This window comes from Xyrauchen texanus, chromosome 4, assembly GCF_025860055.1.
Source record: "Xyrauchen texanus isolate HMW12.3.18 chromosome 4, RBS_HiC_50CHRs, whole genome shotgun sequence".
In the NCBI taxonomy this organism is placed as follows: Eukaryota; Metazoa; Chordata; class Actinopteri; order Cypriniformes; family Catostomidae; genus Xyrauchen; species Xyrauchen texanus.
Window position 1 is genome coordinate 31,015,270 of NC_068279.1, and position 21,083 is coordinate 31,036,352.

Consider the following 21,083-nt stretch of genomic DNA (forward strand, 5'->3'; position numbering starts at 1 on the left):
GGAAATTTCTTCTGCAGTCTTTCAAGTTGTTAGAAGATGAGCACAAGGGTAAACCTATGAAGTCCAAGACTTATTTTCTCTGTGTGAACAATCATACATACACTTAGGTTGAAGTACTTAAAACCATTTTTTTAACCACTCCACAGATTTAATATTGGCAAACTATAGTTTTGGCAAGTTGTTTAGGACATCTACTTTGTGCATAACACGAGTAATTGTTCTACCAATTGTTTACAGACAGACTGTTTCACTTTTAACTGACTATATCACAATTCCAGTGGGTCAGAAGTTTACATAGACTAAGTTAACTGTGCCTTTAAACAGCTTGGAAAATTCCAGAAAATGATGTCAAGCCTTTAGACAATTAGCCAACTAGCTTCTGTTAGGGGGTGTACTGAATTGGAGGTGTACCTGTAGATGTATTTTAAGGCCTACCTTCAAACTCAAAAAAATTGTGGACCTCCAGAAGTCTGGTTCATCCTTGGGAGCAATTTCCAAATACATGAAGGTACCATGTTCATCTGTACAAACAATAGTACGCAAGTATAAACATTATGGGATCATGCAGCTATCAAACCACTTAGGAAGTAGAGGCATTCTGCGCAAAAAGTGCAAATCAATCCCATAACAACAGCAAAGGACCTTGTGAAGATACTGGAGGAAACAGGTAGGTCTATATCCACAGTAAAACAAGTCCTATATTGACATAACCTAAAAGGCTGCTCAGCAAGGCAGAATCCCATGCTCCAAAACTGCCATAAAAAGTTCAAGCGCACATGGGGACAATGATCTTTGGAGAAATTTCCTCTGGTCTGATGTAGGGCTGGGCGATATGGCCTAAAAAAAAAAATCCATGATTTTTTCACAAAAAATCCGATTTACGATTTAAATCGATTTTTTTCTCTCCCTACTTAAAATCAATCTGCAGATGACAAAGAAATTGTTCAAAACAAGTTGTAACTTTATTTTGTTTTGATATTCCCTTCTGGGATATTATCTGGATTAAAGTGCAATCAGAAACAACAAGCCAAAAAGACAAGAGGGCAGGCCATGTCATTGTAAATAGTGTAAATGTAACATAACATAAAATGGGTGGATTGGGATTGGGGGGGATGTGTAAAAAAAAAAAAACTTGCATCACAATAAGTTTATTGTGATTGTCAAATTATTTGGTAACTAAACATAATTTTATCAAGTTTATTAACTATGTAAACACAATGTTTACATGGTACAAAGACTGGTATGCTACTGTTTTTATTATTGCTTAACACAAATTTCACAATTTCAATTCAATTCTTGTGATTTGATTCTGATATTGATTCAATATCAATTCCTTTGGATAAATATTAGGTACAGTAGATACTTTAATGTATAATGTATAATAAATAAATAAATAAATAAATAAATATTACCTAATGCTGTAAACATACAGAGAGCCCTGTCAGCTGGTATTATTAAAGGTTAAAACTAACTCAAATTAAACATAATGTGTTTTTTATAATAACAAACAACGTTATAATATTTTAATGATATAGGTAAAATATAATAAATGTGTAATATAGTTATAATATTCAGCAAAATACTCCTCTCTATAGCAATTATTTTAAGTCCAACTAACATGCGTGCTATGGGTCATTAAAAGGCATTCCTGATCCTGAGGTAAATGTTACCTGAGGTAATTAAATAATATGTTGTTCTCCAGCTGTTTTATGGACATCTTTCCGCGGTTGAAAAACACTGATCGATCGATTTTATTAGCTACATTTCGGTAAGTTAGTAGTAAAGAGTAACAGATGATCGGTTCACGTGCCGCTTGAACTGAGATCTGTCAGTGATCTTTCACGTCACATTTACAAGCGCCAAAACGTTGTTTATTGTTTGAATTTCATAATAAAATTGACAGAATCTGAGAGCTGAGAATCTGTTTCATACCAATAGTAACCTGCTCCGTCTTGTCTGTCGGTGTCAGTGTCCTGTTTGCTTTGCGATTTTTCTCTGCGTGAGAAAATGGATGTGTGGCGTGAGAACGTGTAAAAAGTGACAATTGCGTCTCTCACGGTGAACTCGTGAGAGTTGGCGGCCCTGCAGATTCAGTTTGTAAATGTTTTCGGCGTGTGTGCTTCTTCTGCTGCGGTCTTGTTCATTTTACATGTATTTTGTGTATCTCTATCATTGCAAGCGCTGAGCCCGTTCGGAACTACGGGAGCCCAGATGGGCGCGTCGGCGGTTGTTAAAGAGAAAACCGATTTTCATTAAAAAAAAAATCTGCGTAAACTACACATTCGAGTTAATCGATAAAATCGATTTATCGCCCAGCCCTAGTCTGATGAAACAAAAATTCAACTTTTTGGCCATGACCATCGTTACATTTGGAGGAAAAGGAGTGAGGCTAGCAAGATGAAGAACCCCATCCCAACCATGAAGCATGGGGGTGGCAGCATCATGTTGTGGGGGTGCTTTGCTGCAGGAGGGACAGGAGCAATTCATAAAATAGATGGCATCATGAGGAAGGAAAATGATGTGGATATATTGAAGCAACATCTCAAGACATCAGCCATGAAGTTAAAGCTTGTTCTTCCAAATGGACAATGACCCCATGCATACATCCAAAAATGTGGCAAAATGGCTTAAGGACAACAAAGTTAAGGTATTGCAGTGGCCATCACAAAGCCCTGACCTCAACTTTGATTTTGTTGGCAGAACTGAAAAAGTGTGTGCGAGCAAGTAGGCCTACAAGCCTGGCTTAAAAAAGTTTAAATGTATTTTGCTAAGGTGTATGTAAACTTCTGACTCACCCTTTTCCCTCCAAACATAACGATGGTCATTATGACTTGTTTTCTTTTAAACTTCTGAATGTTTTCTATGATTAAATGCCAAGAAATGTGAATAACTGAGTTTAAATGTATTTGGCTAAGGTGTATGTAAACTTCTGACTTCAACTGTATATATGTAGGTAAGCTTGCACCGGTTGGCTAATAACTCTGCACTCCTGTGTGTCATGTTGACAGATCTTAACTGATTGAACGGGAATTCGCTGTCAGCTTCAAAGAAGGTGGGGCTCCAGGTCACACCTACTGATGAAGTGGACCACTGGCAGTAAGGCATTTAGCAGCCATGCAGCACAAAGTTTTTCTGCTAGTTCACACCTGGCGAGTTGTTACGAACCACCGAAACAAACTTAAAAACACCTTTTTTGGACAGTTTTTTCTAAATGACATCACACTTGTTTGTTCTACGATTCCGTTGGAAGTGTGCAAATGTCTATACAAAATGCAGAGTAGAACAGAGACAGAACAGTCAGACAGAGTCACAGACACACACACACACTCTAAATACTCTCTTCTGTCACCCACTATGTCCTATCTGAAAAAGGTAGGTGGCTCTTGGCAGCTATAATGAATGGCAAAAGCCACAGCAGCAGAATTTTCTCAATATTCCACTCGTGAATCCTAATCTCTCCTCTTGAGTAGATGCACCATTAAAGGTATAGTTCACCCAAAATGAAAATTCTCTCATATATTTGCACACCCTGATGATATGATGTTTGACTTTCTTTCTTCACCAGAACACATTTGAAGAAAAATAGAAACATTTCTTAGAAGTCCTTAAAATGCAAGTGAATAACGATTTCTCTTTTGAAGGTCCAGAAATAACAGACAGTCAGCATAAAAGTCATCGATACAATGATTGTCTTCTAAAGCAATATAATCACTTTTTGTGTGAAAAATATAAATATTTATATTACTTTTTAACTATAATCCAACACTTCAGGAGTGAGTGAAGTCCAAGCAGTCTCACATGTGACATATTCTCATTGCCATGGATGCAGAAGTAATCTCACATTCTCCTCTCAGTTGAGACATCCAGGATAAGCACACAAACGCACCATTGTGAGAAAAGAAACAGATAATAACAGATCAAAATAAAAAACGACCAAGCTACTGTACAACATTCCTCCTCCACACTTGTAAACAGCGCTGCTCTTCCGGCTGTGATGCACATGCATCAGTTCTCGTGTGTTTCAAATTCTAATGCGATTACATCACATCACATGAGCATACAGCTGCCGACCGGACGCATGATTTAGAGTTAAAAAAGGTACTTAAAAATTTATATTTTTCACACTAAAAGTGATTGTGTCACTACAGAAGAGATTCATTTAAGAACTGGTGTCATATGTATGAAGTTTATGCTGACTGTCTGTGATTTTTGGAGCTTCAAAAGAGAAATCGCCATCGCCACATTTTAGGGACATTTTTCTTCAAAAGTGTTCTTGTTAAGAAAGAAAGTCATATACACCTGGGATATCATGAGAGTGAGTAAATAATGAGAATTTTCATTTTGGGTGAACTATCCCTTTAAATGTGACATAAGTGTCTGCCCCAAAACAGCATCTTGCATCAACCAAACAATTCCACGAACTCCTTTTAAATTTAGGTGTAAATGATCATATGTACAAACTCTTAACCAGATTTAAATTAACCAGAACTGGATCCATTTAGTTTAATACTGATTTTCATGACATTTGGTTCTGTTAATTAAAATACTCTTGACAGTGTTTTCGCAGTGGGGTAGCTGAAACTACAGTGCCATGCCATGCCAAACATTTTAGCTAAGGTGCGAGTTCACAGTATGAACTAAATGAGATGAGAAATAAAATACTGGTTGCCATAAAATACAAAGACAATAATTAGACAACACATCTTCCTATTCCAATGTCTTCACTGGTTGTACACAACAACGAACAACGCGACCACCATTGTGAACTATTGACTCCTATGAAGCCGTTATTTTGAAAGAATTGGTCAAAAATTCTCAAACTAATGTTATTGTGTTGAATATGAACCAGTCTTAATGGTTCTTGATTTACTGAAACGCAAGACACTAGTCTTGTCCATAGGACCATTTTGATACTCTTCAAAAAGTACAAAAATGTTCATTGATGTAATCATTAAGGAACCATGATGCAGCTGCGTGTGTGTGTGTCTCTCTCTCCCTCTCTCGAACTGCCGCATTCGGCTGTCCTTATCCCGCTCCTTGGCTGATTAGCCCAAATGGGGGCTGGGCATGCATTGTCACACTCCTTTCTCCTTTGCCTCAGGCTGGGGAGTCAAATTGCTCGCTGGTTCCCAGACAAACCATCGCCTGGTCCTTGACCACTCCTCCACCTTCTGGCGGACAACAGCAACTCCTCCACAGGAAGACAGCAGCGAGTCCTCTGACCCCTGGCGGATGAAACACACCTCTGCATTCTAGCAGACGGTAGCGAGCCACTGGCAGCGGCTCCACTGCTCCAGGTGACCAGCAGCGAGCCCCTCCTCCCCTCGCGGACATTCCTCCAAAACCTCCGCATTCTGGCGGCCGCTAGTGAGCCCCTCTGCCCCTGGCAGACATTCCTCAGCTTCCAGGTGGCTGGCAAAGACTTCTCCGTCCACCAGTGGACAGCCGCGGCTGCTCCTTTGGGTGAACGGCAGTGGTGAGTATCCCACGACAGCGCATCCCTCTTCCTTCCCGGTTTTCGGCACCAAATGTAACAAGTTCTGTTCTCTTGGGGAATGGAAGAGTCAAGAGGCAACAAAGCAGTGCAGACAAGACTTTTTATTTTCCTGCCTCAGGTTCTGTACACAGTCTGTTCATGTATATTCAACAATCAATCAGATAACACAAGACTTTAAACACTCAGTCAGTTCATAGAAACGCTCAGTAAACGTTGAGTTCATGCTCTCTCTCTCTCTCTCTCTCTCGAACTGCCGCATCCGGCTGTCCTTATCCCTTTCCTTGGCTGATTAGCCCAATTGGGTGCCGGGCGCGTGTACTCATGGCCTGGCCCTACCCATTCAGACAGACGCTGTTGGACCCCACAACATTATTACCTGCAGAGAGGGGCTGCAACTCAAATACACCAAAATATACAATGATGGATGGTGAAGACATCATAAAGGATTGTGCAGATGTTTTAGTGAAGTCTTCAGTTTAGTTTAGACTTCATTACATCTATTTTGTGCTTACGTTGTTCTTCCTTGAAGGACTGGTTGTCATTATGAAAGAAAAATACTCTCTATATAAAAGATAAGTTACTATCCCAGCCTTAATGTGTGGAGCAATGTAGGGGTCTGCTATTTCATTTGCATATGCTTTAATTGACTCTTTCCCATTATGCATTTGTTGATGTATTTATTAATGTGAGTGATTTATGCATTTTGAATTAATCACAATAATTTATTAATGTATTCAACTAATGATTGCTGTAAAACCATTGTTATTTTTCTGAAATGTTTTTAATTAAATAGAAAATAGAAGTTTTTAATTGACACACATGCCTTGCTTTTAATTGTTTGTTTGTTTGGTTATATTTCATGTAAAACCTGTCTCTCTGTGGGATTCATAAAGCTGCTGTCTCATCTCACAGAGCATTAGAAGAACACAGCCAATAAAAACAGCTGTCCTAATGTAGAAGGGCACATATACACACAAAAACACCAGTCGCAAAATGTGCTTCCAATGATGTTTGCTACTAAGGATATAACAAAATGTTCAAGTTCGGAAGGGAGCAAATGAAAATGTTTAAAGCTGCACTACAGGTGATTCTTAACAAAAGTCCATTATTTATAATGTAAATGTTCAAAGCCTTGTCCTTGCCTTACCCCGAATCCAAATCTTTTTTTATTTTGAGTTGTTGGGTCAAATTTGGCATAAAGTTGCAAGTTTTTATGTCATTAAACCAGGCGTGTTTACATCATGACTGTAAGCAGGGGCGCATTAATACACAGACTTACAGGGGCTGTAGCACAGGGAACCACCACTTGCAGGGATGCACCATTCGTGGCATCAGCCATCCTATTTTCTAGTGATGAGTGTTGACACAGACTTTCCGATTTGATTCAGATTCACAAGCTCTCCATTCAATTCAGATTTTGATTCGATATCGACTCATATGGGTATATATCAATTTGAATGTCTCTTTTGCTTACATATGAAAAAAAATATTTCTGGCCTGCTGAATGGATGTTACTTATTTACCTCAGGCTTGCTTTCCGACGTGCAGTTCGTTCGGCAGTGTGTCCAGTTGTCAGACTCGCGGTGTAGCAGACTTTGAAAAAAAACCCACCCTACTCTGACTGGGATTGGCTGTCAGGTTTCTACATTAGGAGTGATGATTGGTTAGTAGGGGTGTAACGATATTCAAACCGAACCGAAAAACCGCGATACTCTCATGTCGAACCGAACGCGCCCCGCCCCCTCCGGCCCAACTCTCACTTCACTTTGTCACAAAACTATTTTTTTCTTCCTTGACATTTGATTAAATAGTAATTAATGAGTACACTTTTAACAACTAATAAGAGCTATAGTTTTACTAAATATTATTATAATATTATTTACTAAATAAAGTGCATGTCACGTGATTTGTGTGATCGATCACTCTCGGGAGTTTACATTTACATACGCACTTCAGAATGGCAACTCCGCGGCAAATTGAGATTGAAGACCCTCCGGTCACATTTATGTCTCCTGTGTGGGCAAATTTTGGTTTTCCAGTGGACTACAATAATGGAAATCGTGTCATAGACAAAACGCGCGTCGTCTGTCGTAAGTGTTTCACAAAAGTTGCTCATACGACGGAAACACTTCTAACATGCAAGCGCATCTCCGGAGACATCATCCCGACATTGACATCAGCAGCACACGTAAGAGACCTCAAAAACAGGAAACTCTTTCTACTGCTTTTAAAATTAAGCTACAGGCCGACTCAGACCGTGCTCAAGCAATTACCAAGGCAATTGGTGTTTTCATGGCGCTGGATATGCGCCCATTTTCAGTTGTTGAGAACGACGGATTCACGCATTTGCTACGTGTGTTAGAGCCCAGATATCAACTACCGAGCCGACCGCATTTTAGTCAGAATGTTTTGCCTCAACTTTACAACAAAGTGAAAGCCAAATTGGTGGAGGACCTGAGCAATGCAAAATTCATTGCTTTAACTACAGACGGGTGGACTTCCCGTGCAACTCAGTCCTTCATCACGATCACGGCGCACTATATTACCGACAACTGGGTAATTGCAAATCCCGTTCTCCAGACACGCGCTGTCTATGAAAGCCATACAAGTGATCATCTGTCGGAAATATTACAGGGAGCTGTAGCTGAGTGGAAAATTGACAGAGAAAATGCGACTGTTCCCGTCACAACAGACAACGCCAAAAACATAGTGAATGCAGTTAAAGCAGCCGGATTTTCACCAAACATTCGCTGTTTTGCACACACTGTTAACCTGGCTTCACAACGGGGGATGAGCGTTAACCAGATGTCACGGCTTTTAGGCAGAGTGAGAAAAGTTGTCACTTTTTTCCATCGAAGCACTACTGCTGCAGCAGTGCTCAAGGACAAACAAGAGATGCTCCAACTGCCTACACACAAGCTGATCCAGGATGTCCCCACCAGGTGGAACTCAAGCTATGACATGCTTGAGCGCTACCTTGAACAGCAGGCTGCTGTTTTCTCAGCACTTACAGACAAGAATGTTAAGAGGAACATTAAGGACATACTTACTCTATCTGATGAAGATGTAAAAGTAGCTGAGGACATTGTTCAGGTTCTCAAACCACTGAAAACGGTAACCGCTCTGTTGAGCACTGAACAGCTGCCAACCGTTTCAATGATAATGCCACTGAAACACACCATCCTGGAATCTATGAACGTGAGTTGCACAGATACAGCAGTTGTGAAAGATGTCAAATCTGCCATTGTGTCCGACTTCACCAACAGATACCCAGACTCTGACTCAACACTTGTGCAGTTTCTTCATATGAGTACTGCACTTGACCCACGTTTTAAATCTCTGCCGTTTCTGGATGAGACCACGCGCAGAATCGTCTTCAACAGCCTGATAGAGAAGATTCTGGAATACCATCCCTCACAGGTATTTTTGTTTAATTGTTTTAATTCCAAAATGAGTTAATTTAATACATTTGATTAATTAATTTAAATTAATACGTTTTAAAAAAATACATTTTATTCAAATTCATTGTTTATAAATACCACAGACCTGCAACATATCTTACTAGTAGTGAATATGTCCTTTGAAAAGCACTTTACATATATAATTTTTTAAACTCTAAAATCTAAACAGAAACTTAGATCATCAGAAATGACGAGCATCACTATGTTTTTGGTAGTTTTATTTGTCAGATATGAATTGCAATTAGCAATAGTAGCTTAAAATATTTTGTGGCTTTGTCCTTCCTTAATGTTAGGCCCAAGCCTCAAAGGAGCAGTCAGAAGTGGCATCCAGCAGTGAATGTGATCCTCCAGCCAAAAGAGCACCAATCACGGAACTGTTTGGAAAGTTATTTCCAGTGGAGACGAGCACACCTGCATCCAAGTCTCTGTCTCAAATGGTGAAAGAGGAGGTCCAGCGTTACAAGGAAGTGCCGACTCTTCAAGTGGAGTCAAATCCACTTGCATGGTGGAAGGACAAAGAGAGCCAGTTTCCCCATTTAGCCAGGTTGGCTAAATCCTTCCTTGGAGTCCCTGCAACATCAGTCCCCAGTGAGCTGAGTGTTCTCTACAGCAGGGGACATTGTTACAGCACAGAGAGCAAGCCTCTCACCTGAGAATGTGGACATGATGGTATTTTTGAAGAAGAATTTAAAATTTTAATTTAACATTTTAGATGTATTATAAATTTTATTTTATTAGTCAGTGGAGGCATTTATTTAATTTTAGTTGACTCAGGTGTGCAGTTTATTTTTGACTAGTCAGTGGAGGCATTTATTTCATTTTAGTTAACTCAGGTGTGTTAACTGCTCTAAAGAAAATGTGAAGCCAATGTATAAAGTTAAGTTAATAAAGATAAAGTTAATAAGTTAAATTATTGTTGTTGTTTTTATTAAGTTATAAGTGAATCTAGTGTTATTATTATTGCTGGTGCCCTGCCATGAACCCTGCCCCCACAGCAAACAGAACCGAACCGAACCGAACCGTGGCTCCAAAACCGTGATATGAACCGAACCGTGGCATTGGTGAATCGTTACACCCCTATTGGTTAGGCAGAGCCTAAAGTTGCAAAGTTTATGGAAACTATGCAGATATAGCAGGTAAATGCTGGCCACGACCCCCCCCCGAATATTTTCTCATCGGATCGGCACAAATCACGTCGGTGAACCATTTTGGTTTCAAAACGGTGAATTTCAGCGAAAGTTGAGGAGTTTTCATGCCAGGAAATAAGTCATTTTACTTTATTACTTTTTAATCATTTTAGTCACAATTACATTTCACATTCAAATACATGTTACATTTGTTACATGTTTATTGTATAATTTCATCATGTACTATTTACAAGTATTTACATTGATCTGTTGAACACATGCTCCTTAACAAAACTGTAATTTCTGTAAAGAGCATCTGTAAATGAGCACATGTTAATGAGACAGAACGGCTTTATCTCATCTGTGCTATGCATGATTAGAATTAAATGTTTATTTTTTATGTTTATGATCAATAATTGACAGTAGAGAACAGAAAGGGATTTAAAAGAGATATCCAATCAAACTTTTAGATTTTTGGGCACTAATTTATGTCACTTGGTAGAAAATTTGACTAGCTTCCACCAAGTGACAAATGAAAGATTACGTGTCTTCATCTTCAAAAATCGTGACTAAAACCATGCATGGGAATAGAAAATACAACCCAGACTAGGCTACATCAAATCCAGGTTCATTTGCAATGAGGACAAATAGAGGTTGAGCTGACTGTGATATAAAATCTGGGTCCTAAAGCAGAACCAGTGGCTAAGGTAGTAGCTTGACTCTTCATCACGCGTTGTCACATTTATCCCACCTTACATTGATCTACAGAGAGCATCATCCACCCAGATCTTTTCCTCATCCACCATAAGAAACACCAGAAAGCTGATCTCAGGCCTAATTCCTCTAGAACCTCTAAACTGCAACATCCACATACACGGTATCTCTTCAGCTCACTAGTTGAAACCTGATACTCCGGGCCTAAAAGCCATCTGATTCTAAGAGCAGGTTGATCGATGTGGAAACATCTCAAAGCAAAGGTTCATGAACCGACTGAAGATATTTAACACACAACACCATTCAGGGACACAAGAACAAAAAGCCCCAGAGCAGGAGGTGTTTGATCCTGAAGTTAACTGCAATTAAGATCCATTTCCTCCTGTTTATCTTCCATTCTCTCTCTCTCTCTCTCTCTCTCTCTCTCTCTCTCTCTCTCTCACACACACACACACTCTCTCTCTCAAGGATTTGGATCTTTAAAAATTAAAATTCCGTCATCATTTACTCACCCTGGTGTTGTTTCAACCTAGCAAGACTTTCTGTCCTCCATGGAACACAAAAGGCGATGGAAGGCATCAGTTACCATTCACTTTCATTGCTTTTTTTTTTAATACAATGAAAGTGCCTTCCATCTACTTTTGTGTTCCATGGAAGAAATTTAAAATCCTACGGGTTTGGGACAAAATGATGAGGGTGAGAAAATAAGAGGATTTTTATTTTTGGGTGAACTAACCCTTTAAGGTATTTGGTGTTTGTTTTCATTTTGTCTCACACACACGTTAGTGCTAAATGTCTTTGTTGGAGTTGCAGATTTCTATTTGGTTTTCCATCAAAAGTGTGTGTGTGTGTGTGTGTGTGTGTGTGTGTGTGTGTGTGTGTGTCAGACAAGGTCAGCTCCCTATCAGTGACATTAAACAGCAAGCAACACATTTATATACCATCAAACACAAGCATGGGGGGAGAGAGAGAGAGAGAGAGAGAGAGAGAGAGAGAGAGAGAGAGAGAGAGATAGCTTCCACTGAGAACATTTACACAAAGAAAAAATTAAAGCCAACTCTCTGTAGTCTTCTGCTGCTTTTCTCATAACTTTAACAATACACACTCACCTGACAGGCGCCAATGTCCACAATTATCTGCCGTTGTCCCATGGGCCATGCTGTAAAGGGGAGATGGCCAAACAGACAGAGCGCTGGACTTTCTAACCGCAATCATTTCACATCAACATGTGGCCATGGGAACAGACACATCAAATACAAGCGAATAGGCACAATTGAGCTTAACTTTCCAGATTCCTGGAAATAGATTAAGTCTTGTCTTGGAAGAGTTCATAGACAATCTACTTTAGCTCTGGATTATGATTAAACTGTCAAATGTAGTCTTACAACACACATGTGTACACACACACACACACACACACACACACGCATGCACAGCCAGATGTAGACATTTTGGATGTTACAGTTCAGGGTTCCCACATCTTTTAACCAATATGTTTTCATAAATTATGACCACATATTTCCATGACTTTTCCAGACATGGATAAATCTAGATACAATTTTGTAAAAATCATTCTATTGAGATTGTACTCATCAAAAGCTATTTCAAGCCAGTAAAATATTGTTGAGCTGAACATAACAACAAAACATGACATTCACTGGCATTTTATAAATAGAGCCTTATTCATAAAACAAACTATTTGTTAATTGTACCATTCGATTCAATGGGACAAATTACGTAAGAATACACAAATTTGTTCTGCTCATGGTTCATGAATAAGGCCCATAGAGTTTAACATAGAGCCTGAAACTCATGATTAAAAGTTAATTGCCAGCCTCAGGAGGTCAAACTAATTATTATATATATTTAGCTAATATATTTATATTTGACATTTTGATTTCAAATATTCAAATGATTTTTGCAACCCTGTGGCAAAAAGCGAGTCCGTAATAGGGTAGACATAATTTGCGTGAATAAAAACAACAACAGAAGTTTACAAAAAGGTAGTAATAGTTACATTCATTCTGTGAGATGACTCAGCATATCTGATATTCTAATAACAAAAACTATTGAATTTGTGCCTCTACTGCTTTAAAAAAAAAAGTTATAGAACATTAATTTGTGACCTACATGAGGAAAGTGCCTATTATTTATATTTCCATCACTTTTTAAGATTTTCTTACCTACCATACATTTTCCAGGCTTGGATATCTCAGTTTTATAGTTCTTTGATATTTCTAGGTTTTCCACGACTGTGGAAACCCTGTCACACGATTGGGGTGAACAGCATGCAGTAGAGGTCTTCACGGGTCCACCCTAACCAGAGGACCCGAGCACCCGTGACACAACATGTACAGGTTCGGATCCACGTTTTAACCAGTCAGCCGGGTCGGGTCCCATTCTATTGCTGCAGGTCCTCTGGTGCTGTGTGTGTGTGTGTTAAGCTGATGATGATGGTGCCGTGTGTGTGTGTGTGTGTGTGTGTGTGTGTGTTGTAACTTGCAACATTGTAATTTAGGATGATAAAGGATGCAGGCCAGGAAATAAGGTGAAAAACGGAGTGGGGCCACAACTGACATTTATTCATTTATTCATTTTGCAGACACTTTTATCCAAAGCAACTTACAAAAGAGGAAAACATAAGCGAATCATGTTGTGGTACAAAAAGTGCCATACTACAAAGTTTCACTAGCATCAGATTAGTATCCAAAACAGAATAAAGTGCAACAAAATGCAACTTTTTTTTTTTAGTGACTGGTTAAGAGCTCATGGAAAAGATGTGTTTTAAATCGTTTTTTGAAGACAGAGAGCGAGTCAGCTTCACGGATGGAGTTGGGAAGGATGACAATGGAGGACAATGAGCTGAGTGGCTTCAGAGGCAGAGCGGAGAGTTAAGGCACATGATAGCAAATTAGCAATGCTACCGTTAGTAGCCGTAGCAATGAATGCGCAATAGTTATTATAGTTCAAAAGGGCAAACAGTCAAAGTTATCTTATGTTAGATACAAAAAACTGCAGAGCTGATGCTAAACAAGTTACGTTTCGTGAAAACAAGTGGACTTTTGAAGCTGAAATAATGAGTGGATTAGCTATGCCGATTCAATCAGCAAGAGAGGAATCACAGAAAAGCTGGATATATTTTGAATACTTTCTTGGCAAGGAGGATGGATTAAATGTGAAGGCTACTAACGTTACATTAGGTAAGACACAAAGCTTTGCTTTGTTAAGTAACTTTGAGAACTTGTAAATTAACTTCAATCATCTGTGAAATCTGTGTAGATCGGGTCTGTATTCCCCGTCCGGGTCCCATCTTTCAAATAATTGACTGGTTCAGTTCGGGTACAAATTTTTGGAACCGTGAAGACCTCTATAGCATGCAGAACCAATCAAAACAAGAAACCAGTTGATTTGATGGTCTTTCTACATAATAATATAATCTCCTCCAGCATGTAGGCTTTGTGCTTGACATTTATCTGAGACATGCTCAGAAACAGCCTTCATCAGTACACTTCCTCACCACAAACAAACATGTATTTTTTCTCCTGTCTCTGCGTCCTACACAGCAAGTGTGTGTTTAAAATTCTGTGAGCAGAGAGTTCTGCCCAATCCCTTTCTCACCCTCTCTCTCAGAAAGCCCTCTAAATTCAATCACAGCAGATACAGTTCTGTTGACACAAACGCCTTGGAAAGATTCAGGGCACTGCAAATTCCTGAAGTAACAAAGCGTATGAAGCACGTCGGTCCGACAGGGTCAATAAGCTTTTTACAGGCTGGTAAGTTGCTGTTAAACTCCAAAAGTGACCAAGTCCCAGGCTTTCGAGGTGTCAGGGAGGTGAGCGTTATCTAATCTTTACGAGAGAACAGCTTGTGCGAACTTTAACGCTGACTCACATGGAACTGGGCACTGATGCATAAGCAGTAATGTTGCTAACAATGTGCGAGCGGGACAACTGGCTGCCCCAATCAACTTTATCAGCACACTGGTGCTCAATGGAAGCTCACTACGTAGCTCAAAATCAGCATCTTACTTTTTTATATTGGAGAGATATTTGACTTAATCATGATATTAGTGGAACTACTGTTTCTGCTACAATGGAACTACTACAATTGCCTGGGGCCCCAAGCTGGGAAACATCAGGAGTACATATCTGACATGCAAAATCAAAACGAGAGTTACAGACACAAACATGTAATAAAAGACACACATACCCAGTAAAGTGAGCTCTCATCTTTTTGTCATTGTGAGGCTTTAGCAAACTATGTCCATTAGAATTTGTAGTCCAAATACTTGTGCATTTAGAGACAGTTCAATGGATTCTAATGTTTACTTCAAATTTCTTTAGAAAAGATTAAGATTGTCATTCAGAGGCAGATTCACTAAGAATGAATTGCACATGGTAAAAGCACAGTTTTTTTCCCCACATGCTCACTGCTCTTGTTTAGCACCTGATTTACAAAATAAATTATGCAGATCAGGAAACAGAGCAAACAAACTCACAAACTCGCTGTTGAATGCAATTTGCATGCACAATTCTGGTCTTGCGGTTGTTGCAGAAGGGCTCTAGAATCGACTCTGCTGGAAACATTTTTCAGCCTTTCAGGGATTCTAATTATTCTGTACTAAGGGCTCAATCATATGGTCTGTGAATCTCATGCTCATATCGGGAACTCTTTGATAAATATGGCCTCTTCATGATTGTGAAGTGTTCTGCTCTATAGTGGTTCTCAGTAATTTGACAGAGAGAGATTGTAATTCATCATCATCTCCACTCAACATCATAACTGCTTTCTTTCCTCAAATGCACTCATCTTCCCTTTGTGTATTTGTTACTTTCCATTTGCTAAATTACGAAAATGTTTTGTAAACCTTTTTGTGATATATTAAATATTGTATAACTCTATGATATGATTCTTCGATGGCTCAGTGAACACCGATAAAAGCACAGCCATTTGTTAATAAGAAACCATGATGCAACATGAATAATACAGATGTTAATTTGATCAACTAAACATAAACAGAGCTTGGCACCCACCTTGAGACCCATTAGCCAGAACCAAGAATTTTAAAGGAATAGTTTACCCAAAAATGCTAAATCTTTCATCATTTACTCAAGTTTATGTAAATAAAAGATTTTTAGAAGAATATTTCAGCTTTGTTGGTCCTCACAATGCAAGCAAATTTTAAAGCTCGCAGGCAGCATAAAAGTAATCCACATGACTCCAGTGGTTAAATCCATATCTTCAGAAGCGATATGATAGCTGTGGGTGAGAAACAGATCCAAGTCCTTCCTTTAGCTCACAATTTATCAAACATCTCATGAGTTCTCCCTTCTCTGAGGGTTATGACCCCTATCATCGGGATACTCTGAGCTGGAAGTGTAACATTCCTGATGCTCTTATACCATAAGCCCACCCACCCAGCAGTAAACCATAATTTTGGAATGTTATGCGATACACTGATGAGCCAGGAATGCAAAAAACAGCAGCATATCTGATTTAGGAGCACCTCCAGCGGTGGACAGGTTCCTCCCCCAGTCAGATTGCATTTCATAAGACACAAACAGATCTGGGGTCAGTTTTTGCTGTGATCACACAGTAACTGAGTTGAGCGTACTAGATGATTATCATTCTCTGGAAGAAACAGTCAAAACAGGTCAAAAATCAGATCAAGAGGGATTTTATGCAAAGGCAGAGGCCACTGGCTTGTGTGGGTATGATATTGTGGAGATTGCTGGTTACAGAGGCATGTGGGTTGGTGAATCATCCATCAAAAGAAGTGATTTAGAGATACTTTGCATGTGTGAGCACACTTGTTCAGAGAAAATGTGACTGCATAATTTTCTGTGAAAGCTAGATATAATTAAATAGTCTGGATTCTAGAGATTACTTTTGTTTGCCTAAAAGAAAAAAACCTATGAACAAAGACCAGGTAGCAAACAGAATAAAAAAATGGTACTTGGACTGTGAATAGTTTCTCGGACTTTATGAAATTAGCTGTGTGGAGCATCACTCTAGAGGACACAACAGGACACAGCAGCCTGGGATTTATTGTGGATTAGATTCTGGGTGGTTATTGCCGTTTGCTAGGTTCAATCCCCTGGTTCTTACATCCAAACATAATCTCTAAAAATCCACCATGTTTTAAGTGAGGTCTCTTGCCTGATTAACCCCAACATTAAAAAGCAAATGGATCCACTAAACTCTTTATCTGATCACAAAAGTGGATGAATATGTGCTTGCAGACTTTTATAGAACCCAGAGAAATTCAGAATCCTTAGGAAATTGGGAACCACTTGCCTATATAAAGAAGAATTGTAGTTTTGGCTGCAAAGTAAACAATATAGAGGCTTTGCAAAAGTATTCAAACCAGCTACAAACTACAAATCCATGTCAGCAAACCCTAATGCGCAAAATGACTCATGGGCCAAGAGCATTTCAAAGTGGCTAATTTGTTGTATGCCATTTACAGAACCTAGGTCAAGTGTGATTTTGTCAGGACACCTATTTCAGTGATTAATATGTATCCCAGCTTTGTATTCTGTGAATGTATAATTTTGGCCCATTCTATCAGGAGGGATTTCTCCAGGTTGTATTTTGCTTACACCACAACAGTCCCGGCGCCATGGGCGGGCATTGGGGGGCCTGGCCCGCCCTGGATGATCCTGTCTCCCGCAACCCATTACCGCCCGCACTCGACCATCAAATCTAGTTGTGAATGTTAGTAGTCCCGCGGGAGTCGACCAACCACCAGTCCTTGCTTGTTTGCACTATCAATAGGCTACTGTAACTTTCGTTACAAGTTGGTAAGTTGTCGTTTTGTATATAGATGATGAAAAAACTCCTGAATAAAAATTAAAATGTGTTTGGTCTGATTTAAAAAATAATATTTTTAAATGGATTTGATTGGTTTGTCGATAGTGAGCGCGGGAATGTTTGTTTGTGTCCTAAGCATAGTAGCGCTTAATAACGATAGCTGTTATTTTTTTTTAAACAACTATGCTGAGATATTTCGTGACAGTTACCATGGATATAAGGCGTTTCTTTAATCAAAGACCACCAAAGTTGGCAGAAGAGAGCAGCGAGGTAAGGGGAGAAGACCCAGGGTGTAGCAGTTCACAAGAGGTCGATCCAACTCCCAACACTGCAGAGGCTAGCCATTCCAGCGATACTAGTTGATCTAACGTTACTTGCCAAAGCCATAGCCTCAGCTGCGGTGTTAAGCGAGTCGTTGAGTCATTTGTTCAAACGATTCGTTCAAACAGCTGATTCATCAAGAATAAAGTAGTCGTTCATGAATGGGTCACTGAATCTTTGACTCAACCGATTCGTTTAAAACACTGAATCATTTAGTAATGATTACACGGTTGACTGTGAGATGCGTTCTGTTTCTGCTGGGATCTTTGTTTTAAAATAGAACAAAAAGTCAATATTGCATCTAAAATGTAAGTGACTTAATATGAATTACTTGTTTATTGAACTGTCGAAATCAGTGTTACATTTTCAATCGTGATGGTATTCAGCACTTGGTTGTATGGTGTTGCTTCATGTTATAAATATAAAAACTAACATACACATTTTGAATTTTTTACCGCAGTATGCTAACTGAGTTTCTTTGTGTGAGCTGCAGTTAGGCCTATTTGTTTCATCGAGAGGCTGCGCGAGCCTAAACAGCACAAATCTTTAGCGTCAGTTATGAATTTGAATAGCGTCAGTACATTATGTAACAGGCTACTATCGATCATTGTCGTTGTATCATACATATTCAATTCATAATCGGTCATATCATTTAATGTTATTATGCAATTAGGGAATTAGGTTTATCTCAGTTGTGCCCCCTGAAAAAAATGTAATGCCCGTCCGTGAATTTGTGTCTGGCGCCGGGTCTGCACCACATCCTAAGCTCATTTACATATATTGACTTGTTTCTTCATTATTGAACTGTTGGACATGATATGAATACACAAATATACAATACACAAAAAGATCAATACAGGGATCTAAAGTATCAAAACAATGTAGAAGAGTGTATCCTGACATCGATATATAGAGCCCTAGTTTATTGTATCAGTTGATAAATAACATAATGCTACAACCCCTATGGTACACTGAATGAATGAATTAATGTAACATTTATAGTTCTTTTCTGACACTATACTCAAAGCACTTTACATAGTGAAAAGGGGGTTCTCCTCTACCACCAGCAGTGTTAGATTTGCCCTACACATACAGTATATCGCTTTGAAAAGTTTCTGTGTCTATTCTGATATTGTTTTGCACTAATTTATCCATTTAATTAACATTTAATCCTTCTCTGAAATAATTTAGTCTTTGATTTTACAGCTTTCCTTCAGATTCAAAATACTGATCATTTAAATGTGTTTATTACACAGAAAATGTGGTTTAAGTAATGATTCACATGCACAGGCCAATTAAGACAAACTAAGCAATTAATGCACACTAAGTCTTTAACAGGGCGTTTTTTTTTTATCTGAACTCATATTTTCTGGAACACAGAGAATGAACACTTGCTGTTTGTATGAGAATATTTCCAAACATAATGCAACATTGCATTGAAATAACTGCATTTAGGTTGCAGTGCTCAGAACTAAAAAGAAGACCGAGAACTCAATTTCAATGTATGATCTGTAAAGGGTCAGACAAATTTTGAGAGTCTTTGACGGTATCTGAAAGATTGACAGCTGCCACCAATAATGAAAGGTCACTTAATTTTTATTTCTACAAAGAAAAGCAAAAGACATGTGGTGTCAGCAACACCCTAAAGTGCATGTATGTGCCCCAGTACATTTGTGTGTGTGTGTGTGTGTGTGTGTGTGTGTGTGTGTGTGTGTGTGTGTGTGTGTGTGTGTGTGAGACGTTGCTATGCCGTCTCTCTCTGCACAGCCTCCAGTGCACAAAGAGGGAAAATGATGCATGCTCTCGAGGGTTGAGAGACGGTTGCCAGAAACATTAACCCAGCTTCCTTTTATAGCCCCTGACAAGAGGTTAAATCACACGTTACGGTTTCGCACAGTAACCGCTCCCTGAATAATTAGATCATGAATATTACAGTGGCTGGCTCAGGCAGGCCACGGCTGATTAGTGCTGGCAGGAGCGGCTGAGGGCAAAGCTAAACTAAGCGGCTCTCGCATGGCATGACAACCTCACAGAGAGATGGTTCAGTGAAACCCGTGGAGACTAGTGATCAACCGATCTGGGCAACCTGGTCTAATAGTGAAAATGTGACTCTATATACAGTTTTGCAAAACTTGTTAAACGTGATCCAGATACAATTCCCTGCAGTTTCCAGGAGAAATGAACACTAGAGGTACTACACCAACCATGGGTTTTATTTACTTTCACTCAAATCATCAGACTTTTATGGCTGATTGTGACTTTATAAATATAAATTTTTCTCTATATTACTCAGACACTGCTATTTTATGATATCCACACACATTTAATCAAACACATCTTTTGAAAAATTATACATTTTAATGCTTTTATTACAGACTCACCTATATACAGTATACACACTTATTCTAACATGGATAACATGTGCATAAACTCACCTAATAGAACTGTGGTTCAAGTCCAGCCAAGAAACTGACATGTGATATGACAGAGTCATGGAAGCAGCACGAAATGTGCTTTTTCAATTTGCTTCTGTATTTTAAAAACTAATGGTTAGATTTAGGCTTTAATAAGGTAAAGATGTCTTTTTTACTTCTCATATATATTTTAAAACACTAATGGTTAAGTTTAGGTGTTGATTTGGTAAGGATGTCTTTTCAAATGTCTCATTTATATTTGAAAACATTATTGGTTAGGTTCAGGCAAAAGTTTTTGGTTAGGGAGCATGTTTTAAAAATAATTATCTAAAATTCACCTTAAAACTGCTTCTGAATCAGACACCATTTTACTTGCTTTTGGTGCCCCAGCAGGACATTTCAATGGAAACCTGCAGCCAAATGTGACAGCACGTACATTTTCAACTGCAAAAATATTGTCATGTTTACTTAAATTTCATGAGACCAGGCTGGATCTGGGTTTTTAATGACTTGCAGCATGCAACGTGAAATTGGTATAAAGGCCAAAAATCGTGCTGAACATTGTTTATTTTATTAAACTGCTAAATAATATTGGTATAGATACATTTAACGTAAAGCCAAATGAGGGTGGGCTCCCAAATGCTAAAACATTTGTGGGCACTATTTTTAAACATATCGTATTGTGAGGCTACTGTATCACATCATATTTAGCATCATCTGTGTATCGTTTCATGCC

The 21,083-nt window shown here is 38.9% G+C and overlaps 2 protein-coding genes across 3 annotated transcripts in view; one reads left to right on the forward strand and one right to left on the reverse strand.

The window, feature by feature from the left end:
* Positions 1-21,083, reverse strand: part of LOC127635247 (protein FAM222B-like) — an 84,555-nt gene that overhangs the window by 44,675 nt on the left and 18,797 nt on the right. The gene's annotated exons all lie outside the window — the stretch shown is intronic.
* Positions 7,634-9,611, forward strand: LOC127641222 (E3 SUMO-protein ligase ZBED1-like). Its single transcript, XM_052124050.1, has 2 exons — positions 7,634-8,917; positions 9,252-9,611. Exons 1-2 carry the CDS (start codon positions 7,634-7,636, stop codon positions 9,609-9,611), a joined length of 1,644 nt encoding a protein of 547 aa, XP_051980010.1.